Below are 25,586 nucleotides of genomic sequence, written 5' to 3'. Positions count from 1 at the left end.
TATTGAAATAAATGGCACAAGTTCCCTGAAGAGCTGCCTACCTAGTTAGCAACAGACTTATAGTGTAACATTGTAGCTGCCAGTGTACTGAAAGAACACAGAGGGAAAACAATGAATCTATGGAAGTGACATTTGAGTAGGACTTCAAAGGGTAAATAGGAGTTCATAAGGGGCTAAGCTACAGCTGAGTGTATGGACTGGAGGAGGGGCCAGATGAAACTGAAAAAGAAAACAGGAATTAATTTAAAACACTCAGGATCCTGGATAGAACCTGGCTTCTATCTCAAACAGGAGGCCACAGGAGATATTAGAGAAAATGCATGTTATTATAGATTTGCCTTTTAGAAGGTTAATGGCCAGAAAGTTAGAAAATGGACAGGTAGTGGGAGAGGCTGGACCCTAGGTAGCCAGTTTATATTAGGGATAAAGAGGTAGGAATTATGGGGAAGGAGTAGAGTTAAGGAGAGTGATTCTGCATTTCCTAAGGATATTCCCGTGGTGACCCTACCTTTAGAAGGAGGAAAGTGAAAGGTTCTTGCTAAATATATTTGATGTTAGAATGTACTTTTTATAGCAAGTGAGTTAGCAGTATCTTCATGCTCATCAGTAAGACTCAGCTGAATAAAGAACATGTTTAAATTTTATTACCTTCATTGAGATGAAGCAATTAAGTACATAATTGGGCCCTTTTTAAAAAATTTGTTTTAATAAGTTATACATGACAGTAGAATGCATTTAGCACTTTGATATATCATACATAGATGGGATATAATCTCTCATTTTTCTGGGTGTACATGTTGCAGAATCATATTGGTCATACAGTCACATATATACATACAGTAATAATGTCACTTTCATTCTGCTATTCTTCCTATCCCCATATCCCCTCTCCTCTCTTCACTTCCCTCTACCTAATCTAAGGTAATGCTATTCTTCCCTAGTGTCCCCTGCCTTATTGTGAATAGCATCCGCATACTAGAGAAAACATTCTAGGCCCTCTATTTTTTTGAGACTGCCTCAGAAGGAAATAAACCTGTGAGAATTAAGTCTTTATGTCCTGTGCCTTAATTCTGAAAGCTGATAGACCAGTGGAGACTGGGCCGTGTTCCTCATCCATAAGAGTTGGTGAGGTAGAAGGAGCAGAAGGGGACCACAAGAGCATCAAGTCACGGTCACAAATCTCCACGCTTCTGTTTGGATGACAGCCAGAGACTCAACCCAATTCCTTCTAACTTCCTCCACATCAACATCTTTGCAGGTTCAAGCAGTTACAATATGGCCTAAGAAGAGCTACCAACATCACTTCTGCTCCCACTCATATTTTCCTAGGGGAACTGTTTAGAGTCTGGGATATCTTGTTTTAGGACAGTGTTTGAGAGAATAGAAGGAATGGGTGGTTAGTGGATGTTTCCTTCTCTCTGTTGTGTAACCCTAATTAATGTTGAGTTTGGCATATGTGGGTGGGCTAAAGAGGATTGGGACAAAGAGTTTCACACTGTATTTAACTCTTCTGTCTACTTCACATGCTAGCCAATATGAGTGAGAAAAGGAAAAGAAAATAACTAGATTTTAAGTTCCTGAAAAGGAATGTGGGCTCTGAAATCAGATTGTCTGCGCTCAAATTCTATCCCTCTCACATTCTGGCTGGGTAACCTTGAAAAAATTACTTAACTTCTTAGAGCTTCATTTGCTTCATTTGTAGTAAATGAAGGGCAAGGCTTTGCTGAAGGCTTCCAGCTAGTTAATAGCAAAGTAGGACTTAATATTAAACCCCTTGTCCTTTGACCCAGTGGGTTTTCTAATACTACAGGTTGTGTGCAAGAAGCAGAAGGCATCAAGAAAAAGTTCTACATCTGTTACTCTAATATGAGACATTTTACACTACAGATGGATACTACAGTACCTATCTCCTGAGGCTGTTTTACAGATAAATATGGTAACACTATAAAGCACCTGGCATGAGAAAAGTAATGCAGTGAGGAAGATGGCATACCCCATAATCCCAGCCACTGGGGTGACTGAGGTGGAAGGATCCCAAGTTCAATACCAGTACAGGCAGCTTAGCAAGACTTTTATAATTAACGATTTGTTTCTTATGTAGATACAAATGTACTTTTTGTTAATGTTGTACACAATAATTCAGGCATTTGAGTGGAAAATGCCTTTACATTTAGCATATTAAATATTTACCTCTCCAAAAGATGATGAAATTCAGTCTCATTTATTTCTGTCACAGAATTCTTAGTAACACAGATTTTCTCTTTCCTTTCAGGATTAACATTTCTGAAACAAATTATTCAAGATTTGATTGTATTAGCATTAAATTATTAATTATCTCTCATATGAAAAATTAGGAGGTCTTAATTTACCATGATTTACCCTAAAACAGTCTTATCTTTCTTTCAAACAAAGAATTTCCACTAATACAATTAAATACTAAACTTCATACTACATATTAAATAATAACATGTTGTTTTATAAACAAGTATACTATGAGTATTATACATAAGAAAATTAATTTGCAATATTCTAGTCCTCTTCAACCATTTGACCCAGCTATCAAAGGACTTAAAATCAGCATACTATAGTGATGCAGCCACAACAATGTTTACAGTAGCTCAATTCACAATAGCTAGACTATGGAACAACCTAGGTGTCCCTCAATGGATGAATAGATAAAGAAAATGTGGTATATATACTCAATGGAATATTACTCAGCTTTAAAGAAGAGTGAAATTATGGCATTTGCCAGTAGATGGTTGGAGTTAGAGAATATCATGCTAAGCAAAATAAGCCAATCCCACAAAACCAAAGGCCAAATGTTTTCTCTAATATGCAAATGCTAATTCACAATAAGGCAGGGGGTACTAGGGAAGAATAGTGTCACCTTAGATTAGGTAGAGGGAAGTGATGGGAGGAGATAGAAGGGGATGTGGGATAGGAAAGATAGTAGGATGAGACAGACATTATTACTGTATTTATATATGTGACTGCATGACCAATATGATTACGCAACATGCACACTCAGAAAAATGAGAGATTATATCCTATCTATGTATGGTATATCAAAGTGCATAAATGCATTCTATTGTCAAGTATAACTACTTAAAACAAATAAAAAATTTTTTAAATCCAATAAAATTGAACACTGTGAGATGTAAATTTGTCACCTTTGAAAAAAACACAGAGATTACATTAATTTTGTCTGTTTTATTCACATATGGTTCTATTATTAATTCAACCCTAAACTTTTGTGTGTTTTTTGCACTATTGTGGATTGAACTCAAGAGTCTTATACATGCTAGACAAGTGCTCTACCTTTGAGTTATGCTCCCCAGTCCCAAACCGAAACATTTTTTTAAAAGAAAAATAATCATGATCACAAACGGTATTATTCGAATTTTCGAGTTAGAAAAACATTCTTTGCACTTTTAGAATCTCTTTATTAAATGAAATAATAGTGATCAAATGTAATGATTCATTCATTCAATCAATAAGCACTGACTTGAGGCTTACTGTAGCTCCCCCTCCCCTTTTTTTTTTTTTTTTTTTGGTTTAGGGATTGAACTCAGGGGCACTCAACTACTGAACCACATCCCCATCTCTATTTTTGTATTTTATTTAGAGACAGAGTCTGTACTGTAGGCCTTTGATAATAGGAGGTCTTGATTTACCATGATTTACCCTAAAACAGTCTTATCTTTCTTTCAAACAAAGAATTTCCACTAATACAATTAAATACTAAACTTCAATTAAAGTGAATCTGTAATACACTAATACAATTAAAGTGAATCTGTAATACCTCGATTAGCTAGAATACACTGTTCCATAGCAGACAGCACATACACCATTCCTATTTCCATCTCACAGATTGAGGCATTGCAGGTAAGTGTGAAACAGAATGGTAGTTATGAGGCTGGGAGGAGGCCAGGACAACTGGTGCAACGGAGTGTAGAGCAGCTACAAAAATCTCAGTGGGAAGCAATGCAATGTGGAGTTCAGGGTTAACATCTAGAAATGTCCAAACTTATCATCAGAATATGCTTCTTATTATGGAGATGGGAGGTGTTGGGCAGTGTGGGGTTTTGAAGTGGGACTGGGGGAAGTGTTGGTAAGAATTATAACTAGAGAAATATAGAGGGATTGTTTATAAAAGGCCTTAAAAGCTATAGTAAGGAGCTTGAGTAAGTCCAGAGGTCACAACTTATTAACAATTATTATATGTACGTTGAAATGATTTGAAATATAAAGTTTACTATAGAGCTTTATATTGAGCCTTTCTTATTATTATTCCTTAAAGTATCACTTATAAAATTTTCTTTGCTTAAAATACAATTCTAAAAAATGAAATTTGCCTCTGACAAAAAAATATCAGTTTTTAAGTTATATATTCTTGGCAGCCACTATCAAGACTAATTGAGAAGATTGTGTCACTAAGAATAATATCAATTAAGTGAAAAATAATACCATTTGATCTTCATTTGGTTTTGCAGATGGAGGAAACAATAACAAAGAGAAACCCTCAAAACTGTCTACAGGGAGTTATTAAATAACCGAAGGATAGCAGAACCAGAGCTGGGTTTAATTAAACTAGATTTCTATTTCATCTTTCTCTCATGATTTTACTTGTAAAGGCACTAACCAATGGAACCTCTTTCTTTTTATAACTAAGTTTCAGGTTAATTCAAGGAATGTATCCATGTATATCAACAGAATTTATTTCTTCTGCAAGATATGTAGCTTGTATTTGTTAAAAGCAGCATTGCTGGGCTTCTATCTTGGATGACACTGGGATGCCACTCACACAATATAAACAGACCCTTCAACAGGTGGGCGACATGGCCGTTCTGCAGTATTAGCCAAGACTCTTTCCATGTAAACCTTTTGTTAACCAGTGTTCACATACAGCAGAGATGGGGGGAGGGATGCTATTGATGATCCTGTAGAATACTTTTGAGCCAACAAAGATTACATAATATTTAGTACAATTTTAGTGTCAAGTACATGCCAATGCATTTTAATTTCTCAGGAATATATAATTCATGAAAAAGTAAATAATGTCCGAATGCTTGATGAACCAGACCCACTATTCCATAAAAATAAATGTCAGACAATGGACAGTTTCATATACTCTTTGCCAGAATAATTGCCCAAAGTTGCCAGTCTCTCAAAATGTTTGGATTCCCTGACTGAACCTGCATTTTAAAACATTAATGTGATCTTACCTGCATATAATTTTGAGCCACAGTTAAAGATTAGAATAAAAATAAATAAATAAGAAATCATGTATTAACTTTGGGCTTTTAGGAAAAAGGTCAGACACTTTTTTAAAGGCATTAACCTCACATTTTACATGTAGCAGAATGAGCTAATTATGAAATGTATGCGTCAAAGATTTCAATTTCAGGCTTGACTTTACTTTGAAGATTAATTTTTTACTTTATCATCTTTACAGGCAGTTCAGTGGACAGCCAATATGAATGTTACTCATTGTTCAGCGATGTATGAAGTATATTTAATCAATGTGAAGAAAGTAATATTAAACCATTATCGGCAGTTTCAAATATCCTAAATGTTTCAAATGAAAGGTCAAGAGGTAATATTGTTGGTAATTATATGAGAAACAATGTGTTTAACTCATTCTTTACATCAAAGCTTCTCAATGACCTATGATTACTTTTTCATAAAATGTAATAAAAATATAACAGGTGATTTTTCACCAATGTTAGAAAAACACTGACTGTTTAGAAAGATTTTATTTCAATCATAAGGTAAAATCAATGCTTTTCTAGGAAGATAAACTTTTAAAATATCCAGAGGAAAGAATATGTTATATAAAGCTATACTTTTGAGAACTGTATTTGTTCATTATGTATTTCAAAGGTATAAATATGAATAATTGTGTATAATAGTAACTTAAATGAAGAATTACAAAGTTATAATTAAGAAGCAATTTGTGAGTTCAGTTATATCAACATATGTTAATAAAACTCAAGCAAAAGTGCTAATTCCAAACAGACATTTCTCATAGAACCTTTTTAAAATCAAAGATACTTATTTCTAATTCATTATTTTCTCCTGTTCCTAGCCTATATCAGCAGAGATCGAATTAATTTCCTGATATAGCAACTAAATGAATTTTTGTATCTGTTTTCACCTTTAAATATCAACTAGGAGCACTCTTTCTAAATAAATACATAATTACCCCCAGAAAAACACTCATAATAAAGTAGACAAAAATCTATAGAAACTAGAAAGTATATTTAATGATAATGATGAGCAAGTCATTCTTACTGTGTTTTAGATGATATTTCTGGACAAATTGTAACAAGGGATCTGCTTTTATTCTTATCTCCATTCCTCAAAACTCTGAGTCTCATAGGGACATACTGCTCTGGTGTCTTCTGGATGGGTTTCTTCATGGGAGGGCTGTTGGGAATAAGCAGTCCTTCTATTGGCCAATCAAAGTCCTTTAGAAAGAAATTATAAAAATGTGATAATAAAAAGAGTCACTTCTAGAATTATATATTTAAACTTTCATTTATTCAGCAAATATTTATTGGGCCCCTTGGCTATTCCAGATAATTCTAATTAACATTTTTATTTGCATAAAGATGAAAATTAATGATTTTAAAAATTTATGTAAGATTTGTGGATGATTTATTCCATTTGACAGAAACACCATTCTAGAAAAGTAGAACTTGGAGTTTTTTTTCCCTCATCATGAAGTATCTTTAATCAATGTAAAGAAAAGAAGAATGTGCAAAAAGTGGTATTATGATAGCCTGGAATAATATCATCTTAAACCAGATTTGGCAAAAAGATTATAAAGAAATAATTTTTTTATAAAGCAGAATAATATGATGAAATACCTTAAATACATTTTAGATGAATTGTTCTGGAATTCACTCACTTTCTATCTCTTCATCCATATATCCATTTATTTATGAATCAGTATATTATCAAATGTTTATTAACTACATTCCAGGGATAGTACTAGGCCCTGACAATAAAACTCCAAACAGGTAGGATACTCTCCCTTAAGGGATTTACTTAAAGTTATACTTTCAGAACTTTGGGGAAATATAGAAACTTACATAGAAATAAACTGGCAATTACAATTGTGTAAGTATAATAGTGACAGAGTTCCATACTCTGTGCTGTAGAACTATATAAGACCCTAACTAAATACTGCCTTTGAACAGTCCTAAAGCCTCAGTAGGAGCTAGTTCAGTAAAGGATGGGAAAAAGTGTATCTATCAAATTTAAAATTAATAGAACATGATGCTTGGGCAATAAAAGAAAGCAAGGATGGCTCCCAGAGCATAGTTTAATAAGCAACTGTAGAAAGTATTGCTGTTCACAGACACTCCCACAAGAAGAGTAAATGAGGGAAAGAGTGATCAGAGATGATGCTAGGCATGGCTAGTCCAAGTTAATTCATTCGTAGCTTCCTTCTACCTGCATAGAAAATTATCTGTAGCATCTCCTGTTGATGCAATATGGGGAATGGTAGAGAAATACCATAACTTCCTATAAGAGAGTAAGTCTGTTTCTGTGTTCCAATCTCTTTAGTATGTCTATTTATCGACCCCTATGCAGTATCAAATGCCTTGATTACAACAGTTTTAGATCTAGTAAGTTTTCATGTCTAGGAGGTCAAGTACTTCTACCTTGTTATTCTCCTTTGGATATTGGCTCTTGTGGAGCCCATGCTATTTCCCATATATATTTATGAATCAGCTTCTTTTGTTTTTTAAAAAGTCTGTTTGGAATATGTATTCTGTATATTAGGTTAAGAAAATTGCATATTTTTAAGGGTGTTCTTTCAGGGCTAGAGGTCTCAGTCAGTGGCAGAGTGCTGGCCCAGCACATATTAAGCCCTGGGTTTGATCCCCAGCACTACAAAAATGTTTTTTCTACACTGTGCATTGAATCATATAATGCTCTTTTTCCTTAAATTTACTGTGCTCATATGATTACTTATACTTTCATCAGCTTTGTATTAATTACATTAATTGGTTTTCAAAGTTTAAACTAATGGTATATTCCTGGATGAATCCAAATGATGTATTATCATTTTTATAGATTGCAGAATTCAATTTGCAATATTTGTTTTCAGGATTTTCATTTATACATTCATAAATAAAGTTAACATGTAGTTTTCTTATTCTATCCTCATCAAGGTTTGGTATCAGTGTTATTCTAGCCTTACAGAATGAGTAGGACAATGTTGCTTCTTTTTTTGTATTCTGAATTTTTAAAAACATGTTTGGTAGAATCGATCAATAAAATCGTTAGGTTAGAGTGTTCTTTTCTGGGAGATTTTAGCTACTACTAATTCTATTTTTTTCTATGGTTATTGGACTATTTAGGCTCCCTGACTCTTCTTGGCTCCTTTTAAATACATTACTTTTGCCCAAGAATTGATTATTTCACTTATCTACATTATTATGTTTATTAGCAGAAAGTTATTTATAATCATAAATCTCTTCTTAATCTCTCAGCATCCATACATATATCTTTCTTTTATTTTTGATATTATTTACTCTTTTTCTTTAATCAGTTTCACTGGATAAATTCACTTTATTAATATTTTCAAATAACTGACTTTTTGTTTTAATGATTCTATTATATAGATAGTATCTATTATATCAGTCTCTGCTCTTATAATTTTATTTCTTCTTCCAATTCTTACAGCTCATTTTACCATTATTTTTCTAATTCCTTAAATTGAATGCTTATCTCATTAATTTTTATCTTCCCTCCTTTTTTTTAAAGAGAGAGAGAGATACCTTCTTTTTTAATACAAACATTTAGAATTAGAACTTTGCTTCAAGAATACTTCTCAACCCACATTTTTTGCTTTGGTTCTAAATATATGTCTTTTAAAATTTCATTATGATTTATTTTTTGTTCACAAGTTAAAGTGTCTCTAAATTTCCCAACATAGGACCTTTTGTACTAATTTCTAATTTCATCCATTAGCAAAACCTGGTTCCATTCCTTTTCATCTACCCCTACTCTATCACCCTTGTCAAAGACATAATTTTCTCTCCAACAGAGATTGCAAAAGGCTCCCACCCACTTATTCTTACCTCCATTAGTCTCTTTCCCTCTATTATCACAAGATCCTATTAAGACTGAAGTCAGAGCACATTCCTCCCCTGATTCAAAGCCTCCAATGGTTTCCTGTCTCAGATTAAGAGTCAAAAGTCTTATAATGGCCTACAAGGCCCAGCATGGTTAGCCAGATATGGTGGCACATGCCTGTTATTCCAGCTATTCATGAGGCTAAGGCAGAAGGATCTCAGGTTTGAGGCCAGCCTGAGCTACTTAGTGAGACTCTGTCTCAAAAACAAACAAAAAAGTGTCAGTGGTTACAAGGCCCTTGTGTGATCCACACCTCTTTGTTCTCTTCTTTCTCTCCAATATTGCCTCCTGTTGTTCTCTCCACAGTTCACACTGCAACTGTAATTTTGTGCCTCATAGTTCCTTCATTATCTCAGGTTCTTTGCATTGTCTGGAATATCCTTCCCCTTTGGGTCTTTACTCAAATATCGCCTCAAAGAAGCATTCCTCCTGTAACCCTAGAATACTAACTACTCTGTATCATTGCTTCTAGTTTACTCTTAGCTCTCATTATTGACTAACATTTGTAAGAGCAATATAGAATGGCTAAGGGTTTGGGCTCTTGAACAAGCCTGACTGCATTTGAATCTTTGACTTGTCATTTTCTGCATAACTTGAGAAAATCTTTAACCAAAGAGAGATGGAAGCTGAAGTATAAATTCTTCCCTTTATTCTCTAAGAGAAAATCTGCTAAGAACACTCTTTCAGTGGCTTCTTGGATAACAGCTTGATAGCACATTCTCACACTGACTCTCCTTTCTGCCCTCTTGTCCCTTACTCCTGTTCCCTGCGACTGGACTTCTTTTTTTTTTTTTATCTTAGAGAGAGAGGGGGGGGGGGCGAGGGAGAATTTTTTAATAGTTTTCTGCGGACACAACATCTTTGTTTTGTATGTGGTGCTGAGAATCGAACCCGGGCCGCACGCATGCCAGGCGAGCGCGCTACCGCTTGAGCCACATACCCAGCCCCTGGACTTCTTAATAAGACTGTAACATATAACCAGTTTCTGGGGAACCCAAAGACATCATAATCCATATGAACTAAAAGTGGGAACTATTTCCTAAAGGGGACATAGGTACCTACCCAAAGAAAAAGGAAGTCATGTTGGCAGGCAAAACCTCAGAAGGTCACAATAAAGGTGGTCCTAGAGTCCTGGGAGTATCCAACTAACATGACAAAGATAAAAATGGATTGGGGGAATGTGCTGGCATGGTAGTCCAGCGCAGATCAAGTCACAAGGCCTTTAGTTTATGGACAAGGAGAACATGTTTTTTTTTTTTTTTTCAAAGCTAATATAACATTAGTACAATTATACCTAATTTACATTTCCTAAACAGTTTTAAGAATTTTGCAATTATGCTGAAAAAAGTGTTTTAAATAAGTTATAAATAAAATCTGAAAGTTGTGAAGATTTTATTCTGAAATGACATCTAATTATGATGTGCTAATTTGTGAGATGAGTGAGTAAACAACAATTGCTTTTAATTAGGAGAAAAGCCACATAAACAAATGTTTTAAATTTTGATGAGAAGCGTTTTTTAGTTTAATGCTTTTTCCTTTATATTTGAATAAACATGTTAATACAGTGACATACAATGAGCTTAATTTATCACACTTCTAAATAAGCAAAGTTTGCATTTAAAAAGTATTATTTTATTGCTTACTTTCACTGAGAACCTTTCACCTGTATGGAGATTAAATTGCAAAGAGCACACTATAATCTGTTTACTTAAATAAGTGCCTGTTATCCACCAACAGAGCTACATGAGTTTGCTCTCCCTTTCTGATTCTTTTTATTTTGGAGGGGGTAGGTGGGTGCTGGTGACTGGGTACTCAGGGGCACTCAACCACTGAGCCACATCCCCAGCCCTAATTTTTTTTGTATTTTATTTAGAGACAGGGTCTCACTGAGTTGCTTAGTGCCTCACCATTGCTGAGGCTGGCTTTGAACACACGATTCTCCTATCTCAGCCTCCTGAGTCTCTGGGATTACAGGCGTGCACCACTGCACCTGGCTTTACTATGGTTCTTGACCAAACAAAATTAAAGGCTATGAAAAATGTATCATATTTTCATTTGAAACTCTTTTATTGTATAGAGTTTTATTTAATATGACAGTAGTTGTGTGGGGGCACATAACCTTTAAGAAGTAAGTTTAGGATCAATCTGTAACTATTCTACAGAAAAAATACTAAGCAATTCAGAACAAATCAACTTTTACACTAGTTTCAGTCAAAAGAAAAAGATCAGAAAGTAAAGGGTGGATAGGTGAGAGAAGTGGGAGAGAAAAATCTCATTTAAGATTACTCTCATATTGAAGACTAGTGTAAAATAGCTAATATTTCTTCTTTTCTTTTTTGAAATACGGAAGGAAAGGCAAGGAAAAAAAAAAACAAAGACTTCTTCATGCTTAGTCAGTGAACCTGCCAATTTATAGACCCAGGATATGAACTAAGAATTTTTCAATATTCTACACAAGCTGTATTTCTGAGGAACATTTTAGAAATGTAATACATAAGCTACCAGCTATTTGGATCTTCTCACTTCCAACTCATCATAAGAGGTAGCCAGTGTGGACATGGGCTTTAGCACCACCAAAGCACTGCTGACTCAGGTAGGCTTCCTTTACTTTCCAGGTGGAGGAAGGAAGCACAACAGTCCTCTCTTTTCAACGGGAGATATCACAGAAACCCAATCAAAGAGATGAAAAATTAGCTTGGGTTTCAAAATTTTCCAAGCTGGGTACTACCAATGGCAATTCTTCCTCTAAAATACTTTAATTTTGTACATGTATGAATACTCTGCAGTGAATCTCAACATTGTGTACAGACTGGGATACTAATTAGAATAATTAGAATTATTATTATTATTATTAATTAGAATTATTATTATTTTTATTCACGTGATTTAAATGGTTTAATTTAAATTAGGTAAACAGCTGTTAAAGATTGTTTTTAAAGGTGGTTAACAGATCTGTTTGTTTACTAATTTAAATTAGGTAAACAGCTGTTAAGGATTGTTTTTAAAGTAGGTTAACAGATCTGTTTGTTTACTTTCACCTTTCCTTTTCATTATATTTAATAATTCTTTTCAGGATAATGTCTTTTTTAGCATCATTGCCAGAATTCCCATCTCCATCCCAGTGCCGGTGAAGACAGCTTCTATGATAGCTATCACAGTAAGCTGTATAAACTGATGCATCAATGAATATAACTCAACAAGTAATGCTCAATCAAGGAGTCAACTTACTTTGGGAGGAAACGGATTTTGGGAGGAAATGGACATATTGATAGATTCCTCTGCTTTGAACTGCTTGCAGAACTTGCCTGGACTATGTAACTATCGTTTGGTGCAGCGAATTGTGGTAACGCTGGCATATCTTTGCTGATGGTGTCACTAGTGATGCAATTTTTATTTCCTTGCCAGCACACCCCATGTTAATTGTGGTAGTGCTGACATATCTTTGCTGATGGTGTCACCAGTGATGCAATTTTTCCCAAGGAGCCGTCAATTGGCTTGGTGTCGTGGCATTTCTGTATCCTCCTCCCTTCTGCTAGTGATGGTCTAAAATTTGGGGGCCAATGGCTTATGCTGGACCGGTAGTCAGTGACGGGTATGATCCAATTGCAGTGGTATCAACCTAAGACAGGAGTCTGACGCCTAAAGGTCAGTTTTCCGATGACGGGTAAGAACCATATGTTGAATTGGACAACCTACCAGGCACGGTCCTTAAGCCACATTGCTTGTTGTTTAATTAATCAGAAGGGGGGAGATGCTGGGAGCCATTAGCCAAGTAGGTATGACAATTTCCTTGCCAGCATACCCCATGTTGCTGACATGTTGCAGCGACATTGAATGTAGGTGACCTTGCTCAAGGACCAAGACAGATTAGGGTGTTCCCGGTTTTAAGATAATCGTGTTTAGGGCGTTCCCAGTTTAGGTTCCAGGTTTAAGGTTTAAGATTATTCCTCCTGGGAATAGGGCGTATCCTGCTGCCTGAGTTCCCCTTGAGTTCTCACGGGATTCAGACAGTATATTTTGGAGATAGAAGCCCAGTGAACGTGGATTTGGGCAGAGAACATGGATTTCCCCAGAACGTGATTGTAGACGGCTGGTGTGAGTTCGGGAATAAAGAGTTGCTGTTTGAATCTACAAGCTGTGTGGTGGCTCGTGATTGTGTGCCCAGCCAGACTGCAGCATTTGTGCCCAGCCAGACTGTGGCAAGATAGTCCATGTTTGTATAAATATATTAAAATAGATTCTACTGTCATGTACAACTAAAAAGAACAAATAAATATAAAAATAAAAAAAACTTTAATTTTTGTTCTAATGTTTAAGGCACCTTTATTTTGTCCTTCATGGAAATAAAGAAACATGGTTTCAAGATAATAAAAGGTAACAAAAACATGGATAATTAAATAGGGCTAGAGTTCTACTTTTTCTCAGGTCTTCCAGGGCTCTATTCGTTCTCTGCTGGTTTTCCTTGTGTTCACAATATTCCATGACCCAGCTACACTGTCAGGCAATCCTGAGTTGTCATGGTGCTCCCTTGAAGGGATTATAATTATGCTTTTTTCTTTCTCACCTCTCTTAAGTGGACAAAACATGTTTTCATTTTGAGAGTCAGCTCGTTGATCTCAATTTCTTAGTCATGTGTGGCCCTACTTCATCTATTTGTTATTAAAAGACTAATAAGTAAATCAATCTTCAATTTTCTCTCTTGAACCTTCCCATATTCCCTTAAGTAATCTGTTGTTTGCTTTCAAGGATACATGTCTACCCACTCCTCTCCTCAAGATGGTTTCTTAGTTTATTTCAAAAGACCATTTGCTATTGATAGAAAGGGTCCATGGTCTATGTGTAAAAACCTATATTGTCCTGAATCCTCAGAAGCCTCCAAGGACATGCCTCTTATCACTTTTGGCTACTAGAAATATCATCTCTTAACAGATAAATAAAATTTGTACTTTTAACTTTTTTTTTCTTTTGGTCTAGCGTGAGCCCATCCAAAGAGATATGATTTAATTTAGAAATTTTTAAGTCAGTATCCAATATACATTCCAAAATCTTAAGTCTCTTTGACATCACTTTTTTTTCAAAGATTTCATTCTTGAATATGAAAAATCCATTGCTCCTTACATTTAAGTATTAAGAAATACAATTTTTCAATTCATAACTTTTTACTCAAGGTGTGAGAAAATAGTTTGTATAAATTATTGAGTTTGTATAAATTATTCCCATGATCATAGTTTGTATAAATTATTGAGTTTGTATAAATTATTCCCATGATCATAGTTACTAATGATGATTCTGCTTTTTATAAGCCTTTATTTAAAAAATATTTTTAAAATATTGGTATCCCCAAATACATGAGATGCTGTTTGTTGATAAAAAAATTATCAATTTCTTTTTAGAATGAATAATATTTAAAAGCGATAACAGCATGAAATCAGTTCTCAGATCAGCTGTCACCACTGAGAGGTAAACAGTTTAGAGCATTAATGCATTCAGAGAAACTACAAAAATAATCCCATATTTACATATTGTTTATATTTCCTTACATCTTCCCTTACTCATCATTCTACTTTGGAAAGTTCTTGTTAAAGAATTAACAGGAGAATTGGACTCTCACTCAAGATAGTGTCTTTTAAATGGTTTTCTTAGGTTCAGAATTTTGACTTAATTTTTAGGCCAATTCAGGCAGTCATCCCAGCTACACTTTCTTTACTCTGATTGTATGACTGAATTAACTTGGTCAACAATTAGCCTTTTATTTCTGGAACCCCAAATTTTTATTTGAATTTCTTCCTCCTTTATTCATCAGCTATGCCTCTTTTTCTAGTTTCTTCCTTTCTGACTTACAACTGTAAGCTTCAGTTAGGGACTATGTCTATATCCTTTCTTGTTCTTTATGCACTGCCTAAATATGTAACAAATAGTAGTTAGAAAAATGGTGAAGTTCAAAGATTAAGTTTGTAATAAAATTAATACATATGCTTACAGTGCCCAAAGTATTCTGTATTCCACAATAAAAATGTTACATTTCCTAATTACAGTCTTTACAACCAAATTATTAATTGCACTTAATTATATGCTGAAATAAAATAATCTTTATGCTAAAAATCAACTGTGTGAAAATAAGACTGGAAAAAAATATGGTTCCTACTAATCTGATGGATCCAGGCTTGAAGCAAAATTGATTATATTTAAATTTGAGAGCTATCTGAATTCCAGGCTTGGTAACTTACTTTTTTCTCTTCCTCAAACATTTCAAGACATAGCAGGACCCTCAGACTGAGTCATTTGAAATACATGGTCAGTTTGCCTGACTTCAATTAATTTAATACCTTAGATCTCTCCCTTCAGTTTATAAGTGAAGGTCAGAGTTTTGTTGGAGTATAGTAAATTATCCATTCCACACAAAAGCTACTGTTCTATTTGAATGGCTAGAAAAAAAACTGAAGTTATATGTATTAATTCCTAAGATCATTCAGTTGTCAAATCTTAGACCATAAGCAAAATGTTATTTTTTAAGGTAAATGATCTAAAGAGAAATAGAAAATCCATTCATCAAACATATTAAAGCTGTTAGAATATTACTGAACACTTCCAAAGGTGGTAAACTCTTGTTATGTAGATAGAACACACATATTTAAATCATCAATTTTATTTTATTTTTCTGAATACCTGGCCATCTCCATGACCTGTTTCTTTTGAAACCCTCTTTTGTGGTAGTTTTCTCAATCTGGTTAGCTTAGGTATCCTAACTTAAATAAATTTATTGAATGACTTTTACTTTGACTGACATAAAAGATAACCACAATATTTGTGAAATTTGTGAAAATTACAATTGTCTCTCATTCTACAAAAAGTACCTTCTTATAGGCTTCCCTGTCCATCCCTCTATCCATTCGGTGGATTAGAGGTATCCCGGTTTTGCCAATATATATAAGAAAAAAACCTCTTTTTTGTTTTTTAATTTTGTCATTTTGATACATATTCAATTATATTTGAAGGTCAAACTTCTTGCCAGAATTTTTGTCTCCTTTCAAGGGCAAGCTTCTCCTCAAGATAGTTTCTGAGTTTAGATGAAAGTTCAATAAACCATTTACCATTGGTAAAAGGGGCCCATGGTCTCTCTATATAGATACTTGAATACAATAAATAACATTTAGATAAATAGCTGTCCTGGATCCTCAGAGGCCTCAAAGGTCATGGCTTTTGACCTATTTGATTATTGGGCAAACTGCTGGCATTTGGTCACCACCAGCTAATATCCTGCCTGTTTTCTAGATTTTAGCCTCTGTCCTTCTTGGACTTCTAGAGAAAAATCTACAATCAGAGCAAGCCAAAGTGGTTTTTTCTTGGCATATGTGGCCCTACTGGTCTTTCCATGCCAACCTTCTATCCTGGACTCCATGTTGGCTCTCACTAGTGCTATGAACCCTATATCTCACAACATTAATTCCTAGGATCATTTAATTGTCAAATCCCAGACCATCCATTGCCCACCCACAGGCTCTGCTGTTTAGAAGCTCTCCTTTTTTTTTTTTTTTTCTGTAAAACTCAGCTTTTTCCAGGCATAGTGGCACACAGCTTTTGCAGGGCATGAGGCTGAGGCAGGAGGATCACAAATTTAAGGCGAGACTCAGCAAATTAGTGAGGCCCTAGGCAACTTAGCAAGTTCCTAATTCAAAATAAAAAATGAAAAGGGCTGGGGATTTGGCTCAGTGGATAAGTGTTTCTGGGTTCAATCCATGGTATGAAAAAGAAAAAGAAAAGAAAATCTCAGTTTTCTAGATTGTTATTTCACTGCAGTCTAAGTAAAAAGGCATCTTTGGGGCTTTAAGCAATGACTTCTCCTTTTCAGACACCATGTGTCCTTTCCCTAAAGTGCTGAGACTCGTCAGTTTACTCAGTGAAGAAGTACAGGAAAGCATGGTTTAAGGGGGACGAAAAAAAACACTTGATTAGATCAGAAAATACAACACAATCGGTAAGTTGATTGACTCCCTGTTACAAACAACTCAATAATTCAAAACCTAGTGTAAAATTGTTAAATATTTTATTATGTATAATTGACCCAAGGAAGGGCATAGGAAACAAACTCAGCACCCAATCTAGGTGGGAAGTCTCATAGGAGACCCTCTCTCCTCATAAAATAAGAAGCATAATAGACTAAATTTCATTAAATAGGCAAACTAGAAATAATGTCTCTCCAGAAAGCTGCAAGTAAAATATACTGCCTCAAACATTTTCATTGTGTGGAGAAGAAAAATAATCTTCATTGAGAATTCATACCATAGACTGAAAAATATGATATAAAATGCATCAAAAAGAGGCAAAAGATGGAAAATATGTGTCAAGATACTTGGAGGTCAAATGAGAAGTCCTGGTGTATAGCCAGGACTATTAATGGAGTGAATACATACCAGAGAGAGAATGTTTGAAGGGATATGTGATAATTTCCTGGAAATTATGCAAGAGATCAACCCACAGATTCAAGAACCTCAAAGAACCTGTAAATCTGAAGCAGGATAAAATAAAAAGAAATCCTCAGCCAGGCATGGTGCCTGTGTGTCTTGGGAGGCTGAGGCAGGAGATCACAAGCTCTGGGCCAACCTTAGCAACTTAGTAAGACCTTTTCTCAAAAGAAAGGAAAAAAAGTCTGGGATGTAGCTCAGTGGTAGAGTAATCCTGGGTTCAATCACCAGTACCATAGGAGGAGGAGAAGGGGAAGAAATCCTCTCTCAGATATGCTGTTGTAAAACTGTAGAATTACAAAGAAAAGATATTAAAAGCAAATAGATAGAAAAAGGCATAGCATTTGAAACCACCACTGACTTCTCCATAGTAACAAGGAAGTCAGTGGTGGTATCTTCAGTTTGCTAAGTGAAAATACCTAACATGAATGAGGGCAACATAAAGACACTTTCAGATAAGGAGAAAACAGAAAGCTGAGCCTTGTGGTAGATAATCTAGGAGGATCACAAGTTTGAGGCCAGTATGAGCAACATAACAAGACTCCATCTCAAAATACAAACAAAAAGGGCTGGAGATGTAGCTCAGTGGTAGAGCATTTGCCTAGCATGTGTGAGGTCCTGGGTTCCATTTCCAGTAATGCAAAAAAGCAAATAACAGCAACAACAAAAATATCAAAAGCATTTTCTACGAATAACTAAAAGAAGGATGTTCTAGGCCAAAGGAAAATAACCCTAGGTGGAGGGACTGAGATGTAAAAAGAAATTATAACAAGAAAGATGGAAACTGGGGGTAGACATAAATACGCATTAACTGCATACAGCAATGTTTATATCCAAGAGAATTTTTTTTAAAGATACCACTTAAGTATATGACAATAATACCTTATATCACAAATAATATGATTGTAGTTATATATTCTGTTATTGATTATTTGAAAGAAGAGTGAATATATTTAACTTTGCACTTTGATGACTTATGTATGTAGGCTGAAATATATTCAGATTAAGAGAAGAACAATGACAACAGAGCATGCAGAGGGTATAACTTCCAAACTACAAAAAGTTGGGGTAGGGTACAGAAAAGTTAGGACAAATAGAAAATGAATAACAATCCAAATATATCTATAATTACAAAAATCAGAAAAGAACAAATGCTTTATTTTAAAGATAGAGATCATTAGATAAATTTCTCAAATTAACTACATGCTGATTACCAGAACTCTCCAAAGACAGAATATATAAAACTAGAAAGTAAAAGGATGAAAAGAATCTATACTAAACAAATAATAACCAAAAACACCAACAAAAATTGATATTTTCTATTAGTTTTGTATAAATGAAACTTTAATTAGACTAGAGTTTCTAAATAATGATAAAATTTCAATTTAATAGAAACATACAATATTTTGAATATGTGTATGCTTAAGAACTAAATTTAAAAACACATAATAAATAATATATTTGTAAATAAATTTGATGGGCAAGAAGAAATAGATTAATTTGTTATCATAATGAAAAACTTGAACACATCTACAGAAGGAGTAAGTTTTATCTTTGATATAGAACAACTACAATTCAAAAGATGCATGGAAATTTTCAGCAGGATGATCACATATGGGGTCATAAAGTAAGTCCCAACAACTGCCTCTTCTACTAAGCCATACAACCTCATTAAGTTGTCCACTGGGAAGGACCGGCCACATGTAAGTAAGCTTGTTCCATAGGGGATTTTCAACTCTGGAATGCTTCCATTGGCCTGGCTTACTGATCCCTTCATGTTTTATGGCCCACCTAAAGCGAAATAAAAACAAAATGAGATGTAGCAAGGCTAAATGCCATTTCAAAATACATATTTTAATTGAGTACTTGCTATGTACTAGGCGAAGACTTAGTTTGAAATAAAAACGCCAGTCTGATCATTTGCTGCTTACAAGAGACACAAATGAAACTAATTTAAAAACACTAGATTTTAAAAATCAGAAAACATGTTAAATTAAGACAGAATTGTCAATATTATAATAGACTGAGGAATTTAACACAAAAGAAAGACTCATTTTATAATAATAATGACATCAAACAAAGCTTTTAGATATTCAGAGAGAAACTAATATACACACAATTATTGTGGGAGAAATTATTACAAGATCAACAAATTACAAACTACAATGGCTTATTAAAATGATAGCTTATGTTTAAAAAAGCAATAAATAAAGACATAAAATATCTGACCACTCTAACAAATAAATGTAATTATGATCATTTATTTATACACATTGTGGTCTAACCGTCTGTCTTTCTCAACATTTTCTGAACATCTGTAATATTTGCTAAATACACACAAAGTAAACTTCAACACAATTGTAAAATAAAATTCACACACATTGTGACAAATAATAAAATATATTTAGATATAAGTGGAAGTTTAAATTTTACAGTTTGAATCATATAATAATTTAAAATCCGCACATCTCTTTCCCCAAATATTATTTATCAGATAGGAAAAAATTAACATGATCAATAGCTACTTAATCAATAAAAATAATCTATGTGAAAACTTATAGTATATATCTAGATTTATATTCAAATTAAACTCGAAGTGTTTATTTATTAACAGCTACATCAAGAAGGTAAATTAATGAAGCTTTCAACTCAATCACTTATTTTAAAAACATAAAATTATCCCATGGAAAATAGGTGAAGGGGAATTGAGATTTAAATATAACTAAATAATTTGTAAAAGTAATCTTCAGTGGAATGTTTTGAAGAAATGTTTTTGAAATAAAAAAAGAAAATACCAAATCTTTTGCAAACAAATCTAGATTAATAACACAAACTAAATGGGAAAATTAAGCTAAATTATTAATACAGAAGATCAAAAGTGAGAGTATATTATGCATGCTTAATAATAAATGCAATAATTCTGATAAAATAAATGAATTTCTGAAAAGAAAATTTTATGGATTTCAAATAGAAAACATCCTCACATATATAATTTCATAGGTCATGGAATATATCATTTTTTATGCTATATAATATATTCTAAACCAAAAAGATATAGAAAACTAGTTAATTCATTCCATGAAAGGAAGATAAGCTTCATAATAAAGTCAATCACTAGCAATTTAAGAAAGATACAGCAATAATACATATAATTATATATGTAAAACTCCTTAATCAATATTAACCAATAAAATGTAATGTTATGTCAAAATCACCATAGCTAAAAAAAACTGGTCCTAAAAATGAAATGATGGACATTTATTAATAAAATACATCACTGATTAGTGAAGGAGAATATAGGAACCACACATCACCCATAATTTTCTAGCACATAGGATGGTCATCAGACCCTGAAAAAATTTCTAAGATTGACCAGCCCTATCAAACCATCTGCAGTACTCCACCTTATGTTGAAGGGCCCAGTTTTCCCACAAGCTTGCTGGAAATGCATGGGGCCCAGACACCAAGAGGTAGTGGGAACAGGAAAGACCTATTTCTAAACAACATGGAACCAGAAAAAATAAAGTTGATAGTTCTCAGAAGACAGGCAATGGTAGAATATAGCTCCCATGTTATATTTCCCTTCACTGAGAGTGAACTCATACACTTATTATCTGAATGATGATTTTTATATGTCTTATTTTCTCTTAATACCTCATAAAGTGTTAGCTATATACAAGACAATACATATTCCATAAGCTGAAATCAAGTCTAAAGAGAAATAAAAAATCCATTCATCAAACATATTCAAGCTGAACAATTTCCAAAGGTGGTAAACTCTTGTTATTGTAGATAAAACACACATATTTAAATCATCAATTTTTTTTTGTTTTATTTTTCTGAATACCTGGCCATCTCCATGACCTGTTTCTTTTGAAACCCTCTTTTGTAGTAGTTTTCTCAATCACACATTAAGTTATTCCAGACCTGGAGATGTGAAAGCTCTCTTCTTGTCCTGCAGAGCCATTTTCAGGTTACTGTTACTCTATCCATCTCCAAAGATGCCCGGTGTTTTGAAACACATATCTGTAACCTATAGCACCTACTACCCTTTTTATTGAATTCATATTAGTTCTCCTGTATCCTCCCTTCCCATTTATTAAAGAATTTACCACCCTGGCTTACTTTTTTGTTTTTTCCACCTTTGCTCCTAAAATCATTCAACATCTTTTCAATACTAAGTAGACAATCTACCCTGGCCTCTCAGTGCCTCCTGTTTACTTAACCTCATTTCTTATCTACCTACCCTTCCCATGGACACAATCCCAAACCAGGCATCACATATAATTGAAACCACTTCCAAGTCCAATTTCAAGGCCACCTTCCCATCACCTCCCTTTTCTCCAATTTATGTATTTAAGTAGCCTGTGCCAACAATTCCTCAACTGTACCAGATGCTCCAATCCATTTCCTCTATTGCCTTTCATACTCCAGAGCCAGGGGGGTATCCCTTCCCTTCGTTCTCAGCCAAGATTCATGGTATAGTGTTATAGCCACTCTTTTGTCTTCACTCTCAACCCAGTATCCCTCTTTTCCTTCTTTGCACTCACCTTGAAAAAATATAAACCAAGTATTGTTAAGTCCAGTTCTCTATGCTTTGAATTTAATACCTATATCTCAACAGTTGAGCAAAGGTTGGAGAAAAAATAATCATGAACAGAATTACTATAAGAGCTTGGTGATGGTGGGAAGTAATAGGAACTTATTTGAAAATGCTTTGAGAATTAGGACTGTTTTGGTTGTCATAATGACTTGGAGGACTGTTCTCATTTAACTGGTAGGAGTTTAAAAATATCAAATGTATGTGAAAGTATAAGAAGTTAGACCTGCATACCACAAATTTTACAGTTTTTCTCTGAGCATTCATGGAGGCAAAAAAAAATCTATTTGCCTGATTCTAAAAACAAACTATATTTTATACAAAACACAAAGTTTCTTTGCACAATTTTAATACACACTGAATTCTCTACTAATTCATCTCCCTCAAGGATAGATCTGTTTCTTTCATATCATTAACTTTTTTGCAAAAATCATATCACTATTGACATCACCATTCTTGGCAACAAATATAACATAGTTGTATACTTTGAAACTTGTGGTTCACATATTCAGGTGATTCTGTATAGAGGAACAAGTATATACAAACTTCATAATGTTTTCTAGACAGCTGGGCTGAGATTTTACATTACAGTATATATTACTTTTACTTCCAAGCTATTTTTCTTTGATTACCGTTGTCATTATAGGACAGGCATTTCTTCAAAAGTTATCGTGATGATCAGGTTCTCTTAACTATGAATTTTATTTTGTAATAGTAAAGAAGTCATTATAAAACGTTTGTTATAAAAGGAAGCATCATATCTGATTGTGCTAACATTTACCATGTTAAATTTATGACATAAACCTCAGGTGGACTCCAGCCCTATTGTGAGAGGGGCACATCAATTCCTTTTCATTAAACCTCTCAGATTCCATTGCCCATTTCTTGATGTCTGCTGGCAATCTTATTTTGCTGAGAAAAGAGAAGTGGACAGAAAAGACTTTCCTCATCCTCTCACCAGCAAATCTACCAGTCCTTGTTGCTGTGATTGCATATACTCTGTTGCCCTCCTGCCACCATGGAGCTGTCTGTGCTCTTGATCTAAGCCAACATTTTTCCTTGTGCCCCAGATCCTTATCTTCTCTCCTCTAGGACTTTGTTCTTGCCCTGCACCATTAATTTTCCTTCCCTTCTGGGTCATTCCATCTGTATAATGTTTGACAGTCAAATATCTTTGAAAGAAAATAAAAATGAAAAAGGAATCCTCTCTGCACCCTACATCCTCTTGTAGTCATTGCCTTATTTCTTTGTGTCCCTTTACAGCAAATTCTTTAATAAAAGATTTGTCTCTTTCTCCTCTCTTTCTCTTTTCTCATAAACCAATTCAAATTTTTGTCTTTGAAACACCAGTGAAACTGCCTCATAAGGTTTTTTAAATTTTTTTTTAGTTGTAGAAGGACACAATACCTTTATTTTATTATTTTATTAATTTATGTGGTGCTGAGGATCGAACCCAGTGCCCCACGCATGCAAGGCAAGCATGCTACCACTGAGCCACAACCCCAGCCCCAACCTCATAAGGTTTTTACATTACCAAGACCAAAGATCAATTCTTAAAACATAACTAAATTAACAACAGCAGTGTCTGACAAATTCTCATTCCCTTCACTTTTTTTCTGTTTTTGTTTTTTTTTGTTGTTGTTGTTTTATTTTTGTTTAATTTGTGTGTAGTACTGAGGCTTAAACCCAGGGCCTCGCACATAATGGGTAAGAAGTCTAGGTGAGTTACATCCCAGCCCTTATTCCTTCATTTTTTTTAGGGGTCTAGCTATGTTGCCAAGGTTGGGTTGAACTTGGGATCTTAGCCTTCTGAATAGTTCCTGAGTAGCTGGAATTACAGGCATGCACCACCATGCCCAGCTTCCCTCCTCCTTAAAATACTTTCTTCACTTGATTCCTGGGAAACAATATTCTCCAAGTTTTCTCCCATGTTAGTAACCAAAAATTGTTAGTCTCCTCTTGTGTGCCAGAAGTTGGAAAATAAAACCTTTGAAAATTCAGGGCCTGCCACATCAACAGAGTAACAGAGATGTACCATTGGCCTATGCATGCAGGGATATTACTCTATGATAAAGTACAAGTCTCATCTTGTACCTCATATGACAAAGACTAAGGTACAGCATTGATATAGGTTCTTCTGGATTTTTTAGTCAACATCTGTCATGCTTCAAAATATTGCTCTGATGCATTTACCAGGTAATCCTGAAGACTGCCAATTTCAACAGGAGTCCAGGACATGAGCGGTATCAGAAATAGATCCATATTGTGGTATAAGCTTTTCTGTGATGTGACCTAGCACATTCTGTGACATTAAAGGAATTTGAGGTGATATGGGTGCTGTTGAAGTCTCTGGAAAACCTAATAAGAGAAGTACAGTATGGACACTAAGTTTCTGAGTAAGACTATGTTGTCTGCATCAGAAAATAATCCTGTTTTGGAAAAACAAATTTTGAAAAGCTTTTTGTGTGTGTGAGACTGAGTACTAGAAAATGAACTGTAAAATGACCATAAAAATTGAGCCATTCATCATGAACCAGGTATAGTCACATCCTCCATGACATAAGGTAAGACAGATACACCTCATTGTATAATAGAAGTGATACATTTAGATCAGGTTCAAGCAAATGAAAAAGGCTGAGTCTATTGCATTAATGCCTCTCCCTTAACTCACAACTATGACCTCAGGTGGTTTATCTACAGCATTTGATAAATAACAGAAATAGTCTAGACTGGTTCATGTGACTAGTACCAGTGCTAGTAGTCACTGTGGACTACTGCTACATCACAGTCCCACTTGGTATGGCTCTAAAGGGCAGTGGCAAAAAGAATTTGTCCCAAATAAGTTGAGCTGGGAATAGAATACCTGGTCATCCACTTTGTAGAAAACAATAGGCAACCAGAGTTGTAGGCAGTGACTAATGTTTGACCTGTTGATAAGAAACCTCAAGAAGAGAAAATTGTCAAACATGGGTAAGGGACATGAAATTCCAAGAAGTATGTGAATGGACTTAGGGGGAGGTTACCAAGCATGTGAATTTTTATTTCTCATATTAATACTACCAGAGAACATCTATCACAGAAGAGATGCTTAACAACAAAGTAGACAGGATATCCATAGTGCCTCTACCAGAATGTTTATCCACTGGCCCACAGCATATACATATAAGAGACATATTTTATAACAAAGAAGGTTTGCCAGTGAGCCACAGGATTCACTTCTCTTACATTATACATTATCACCCTCAGCAGCTGGCCTGACAGAATGGAGCAATGCTTGAAGTTGGAACCAAGACTCCACCTTGGGAAATCACTTGCAGGTATATAGTATCATCCTACAGAACCAATATATGCAGTGATTTTAGCAAGAACTG

At 34.5% G+C, this 25,586-nt stretch overlaps 1 protein-coding gene across 1 annotated transcript in view; it reads right to left on the bottom strand.

The window, feature by feature from the left end:
• Positions 1-25,586, bottom strand: part of Dcdc1 (doublecortin domain containing 1) — a 451,021-nt gene that overhangs the window by 63,016 nt on the left and 362,419 nt on the right. Inside the window, 2 exon segments of the mRNA XM_027936717.2 lie at positions 6,295-6,470; positions 19,283-19,406. Of these exon segments, the coding sequence (XP_027792518.2) occupies positions 6,295-6,470; positions 19,283-19,406 (300 nt within the window).

Source organism: Marmota flaviventris, chromosome 9 (genome assembly GCF_047511675.1).
Source record: "Marmota flaviventris isolate mMarFla1 chromosome 9, mMarFla1.hap1, whole genome shotgun sequence".
NCBI lineage: Eukaryota > Metazoa > Chordata > Mammalia > Rodentia > Sciuridae > Marmota > Marmota flaviventris.
The sequence above is the reverse complement of the archived record's forward strand: the minus strand, read 5'-3'. Positions and strand labels throughout refer to the sequence as shown.